We start from the raw sequence: 4,194 nt of genomic DNA, 5'->3' as shown, positions 1-4,194 counted from the left end.
GCCCTTGTGGGACCAAAAGCGGGCGAACCACGAACACCAGATCAGTGATCAAAAGCCTTTATCACTGAGTAAAATGAGCACTGGAACCTCTAACTCATATCATCAAGGGCTAAAACCCGATGGGGGCCATTGTTCTTCAAAACCCTTTGCTTTAGCCCGAGGGTTCCTCATGGCAGGCAGGGCCCGGGCCCTCTTAACTCCTCGCGACAGGTCTCGTCGACTGTCCAAGCCCTGACCTCCTATCGTCCCACGGCCTCCTCCACCCAGGGTTGTCTTCAAAGCCCCGATGGGGGGGCAAAGGGAAAGGGGCTAGTACCTATATAGCCCCGAGTTGGGTCCCGATTATAAATTTAAAAGGGCCCCTGCCAGTCTCAGTGCAGCCCCGGTTAGACTCATGGTCCTGCCAACTTACCCATGATCCATGAAAAAGACTTTTTACAAAAAGGCATCAAGAGAGACTCAAGGCACAATGTGTCCTTTTTTTCTTTTCCCTAGAGGAAAATTTTGGGCATTTTCAAGACCTTGAAGAGATGTACTTGGGCCTTTGTATAGGTACCAAAAATTAAAAAAGTCTTGTGATCGATTCATGCTACCAAAGGGATGCAAGCTCTTTGTGAATTTCAAATCTTCACCACAAGCATGGATCGCCTGAATGGGTTCTCTAATAGACCCCAAAGTCCTGAATTTTGGTCTTGGTCAGTGAGACCTCTAGGCCTTAGGCTTCACCTCATTGCTAAATGTATCAAGAGCCACCATCAATGACTCCAAGGACTCGGATTGTATACATCATTGGCAAATTCAAAGTCTGAGACCTTGATATTGCCCAGTGTTGTTCCACACTGACTTTAGCTAGTAGCTCTCTGCCCATTACCCAGTCCATACAAGTATTGAAAAGTTTTTGTGCAAGGACACAGCCTTGCCTCACACCTGAATTAACAGGGAAGAAGTTTGACAGGCCCCCACCACACTTTACAGCACTTTCATTACCGATATGTAGGTCTGCTATTAGGCCAATAATCTGTGTCGGAATTCCCCTGAGTCTCAGAATCTCCCACAGTGATTCTCGATGCACTGAGTCACTTTCTTGAGGTCAATGTAGGCTGCAAGTAACCCACAACCAAACTCATGACAGCATTCCAAAATTACTCGAAGCGCTGGGATATGGTCTATTGTAGACTTGCCAGGAGTGAATCCAAACTGCTCCAGTCTCTGGTGTCTTAGTAGGTGGTTGCGGATCCATTTCAGAAGAATGTGGGTGAAAACTTTGCCTGGTATGCTGAGCAGTGTAATGTCACAGTAGTTGCTACAGTTCCACAATCCCCTTTCCCCTTCCATAGAGGGATGACCATGCCCCTCAACAGGTCAGGGGGAATGGTACCTGACTGCCAAATGGCAGTCAAAACTGCATGCAAGCCCCGAGGTATAGGTTCACCCCCAGCCTTTAGAAGTTCACAAGAGATATCACATATGCCTGCTTTTATGTTGCATAGGCTTGTGCCCTCAGTGTCTGTGCCCCTTCCAGACTTGGTGAAGAAGGGAAACACAATGGGCACACTATCAGTTTATTATTTCCTAAGGAGAAATACAGGGACAGCTGTGACAATAATAAAGGGAGATGTCCAGGGTGTTGCTCAATCAGCCTCTGACTGTCCTCTCGGCAGTGTCCACGTGCTGCCAGGCGTACAACCTAACAATGTCGTACTATTTGAATATCACACACCTGCAGCTTTCCCACACTTCAGCTTGGAAATGTCTGTCCTAACCTCCGTTAGGTTAGGAGGTTCTTCGCTATATTGTGATTTGGAGTGTCTACCTGGTACAGCTACTCAAAATACTCAGTCCCAAATTTCACGAAACCTCACTGAAATGATCTGTCCATCCACTAACAGACTGCAGTCATCTGCGAGACTTGCTAGGCAGGGCGAAGGTCATTTACCAAAAATGGCCTTCAACCTCCTCTGCAAGATTCCTGAACTGTTCCTTGTCCCTTCTCAGCAGTGTGCGAGCCCTACACACCAAGAGCGGTGCAGACCTGATTGCCATTCAATACTGTCTTGCCTCCAGGCGTATGCCATGGACTCCTGCAGGAGTGTACACAGCAATAAGAGACATGAAACCAAAAATATGCTTCAATCTCAGTGTCATAATACTCATCAACCAGTGTTACCTCAACTACCGAGGGTTGAAGTCGGCTGGCGTGGCTATGGCTACTCCCTAGGGGGTGATGCCATCGGCCCGCCCGTATGGGTTCCCCCACCCTACTGAGGGTTTTTGCTGCCAAGTCTTCTCACCTCTGAGGGGCAGCCACCTCAACCCCCCAGTGCCCCAATTCCCTCAATAGCGGGGTAACCATCGTCCTCAGCAAGGGTTGATGTTTTTAAATGCTTACGGATATTCGTCTGGGAAAAACCTCAGGGGTCGCTCCCAGTGATACCACCCCTGCCACTCCCCCACGTTACTCCAAAAAAAGGGGGTCGCCTGTGGGGGTTTCCCTTTGGGCTTTTTCCCACAAGCCCCGGGGGGTTGCGCCTGCCAGGGGGTCAGCAGGCAAGTAACTCTAATTTGTGAAGAGGATTCTTTTTTTGATAAAAAAAAAAAAAACTCCTTCAAACTTCCAATATTAGACAATCTGAACAGTTTGGTTGAGAAAGTTTTACAAGTATAAGGGTGAAAAGAGTGAAAAAAATTCCGCTCGTTTTAATAAATTTTACAACTTCGATGTTACTTTTTTTCCTTCTACGTTTAAATTTTTTTTGCACCCAGGGTTCATGCTTTAGTCAATTTTTCAGTTGTTCTTCAACCTTTGGGGCAAATCTTATTGCTACACTAAAGAGATTGCAGATAGTCAAAAAGTTGATATTTAAAATACTGCCGTTCTTGTTAAGGAACAATACGCTTAAAGAAGGGAAGTCACAATTCACTGCTTTAAAGACTTGACAGAGACTGTCGTTGTTGAGTTATCAATCTTGGAAACATAGATATGGCGGAACATCAGACACGCTGCCGGTCGCCATATTCTGCACCAGGATTCTTTAAAGGGCAACACAGGGGTAAGACATGGATATAACAAAAATATGTGCTCGAATCTTTAAGTCCTACATTCCCTTTTTGGAGAGTTTTGATGAGGAATGAAATAAGTAATGGAAGGTTCAGTTCGTTGATACTGCGATTCTTGGTAAAGTAGAAATGAATTCAGAATTTTTTCGTTGATATGAATGGACAAACCACATATCACTTTACAAGCCCTGCCTTTTTGCGTCGATCCACTACAGGAGGATGAATTCTCCATTTTCATATGCTACATTTTGTTACTAAAGTAACTGACCTAGCTAATCTTTCTTCCAAGCTCTGGAATCATCTTCGCAAAATGTTGCACTAGTAATGGCATGGGTTTCAAAAAAAAAAAAAAAAAAAAAAAAAAAAAAAAAAAAAAAAAAAAAAATTTTATATATTATATATATATATATATATATAATATATATATTATATATGTTGCTATAACCTGCTAATGGGACAAAATATTGGAATCGGGACCACACCTTGCTTGGTGAATGACTCAAATGTTACTTGGCTTCATTAGTAGCATCCTACGGCACCTCTAATTGGAGTCCACAGCCCGTGGGATCCATCAAAGCCAGTAAATGTTTGTGCTTGAGAAGCAATCTCATGCGGCGGAATTCATGGTGTGCATGTCGAAATTTGATATTCCACCATTTCAGCAGAATGCACCTTATACACTAAAACGTAGATGGGGAATCTAGTTTCTAAAAATGACAATGCATGATTTTTTTTCTAGTTTATTAAATATGTGCGGTCCTGGTTCTGCAACAACTAATAGTCCTTCGTATTTCACATGTCGAAAGTGTGAGCACATTGATCTTATGAAGACACTGAGAATGAGTTGGTGACGTTTTAGGAAATGATTCAGAATTAACATCCACTCTAAATACATTTAGACGCCTTAAAACCCATTTCTGTATGAAATTTACCAAAAGGCTGAGTAATAAAAAAAATCTTTTTCATATCATAAGAATAAAATCCCAATATAGGCTATTTTTTTTTGTGTGTGTGTGTGTGTGTGTGTGTGTGTGTGTGTGTGTGTGTGTGGGTGTTGTGTGATGTTGTTATATGCCACATTACACACAAAAACACACACACACCACAACACACACACACACCACCACACAAAAAAAA

At 43.4% G+C, this 4,194-nt stretch overlaps 1 protein-coding gene across 1 annotated transcript; it reads left to right on the top strand.

Annotated features, from left to right (window-relative positions):
- Positions 1 to 1,300: 1,300 nt before the first annotated feature.
- LOC119569642 lies at positions 1,301 to 2,017 on the top strand (the record flags this gene model as incomplete). The annotated part of the gene is given in 1 exon segment (XM_037917706.1): positions 1,301 to 2,017. A coding segment is annotated over 1 exon segment (676 nt), but the record flags the coding sequence as incomplete, so codon positions are not given.
- Between the last annotated feature and the right edge of the window lie 2,177 nt (positions 2,018 to 4,194).

The sequence above is a fragment of the Penaeus monodon genome, unplaced genomic scaffold (genome assembly GCF_015228065.2).
Source record: "Penaeus monodon isolate SGIC_2016 unplaced genomic scaffold, NSTDA_Pmon_1 PmonScaffold_17474, whole genome shotgun sequence".
Taxonomy (NCBI): domain Eukaryota; kingdom Metazoa; phylum Arthropoda; class Malacostraca; order Decapoda; family Penaeidae; genus Penaeus; species Penaeus monodon.
Note: the sequence above shows the minus strand (reverse complement) of the source record. Positions and strands in the feature narration are given on the sequence as shown.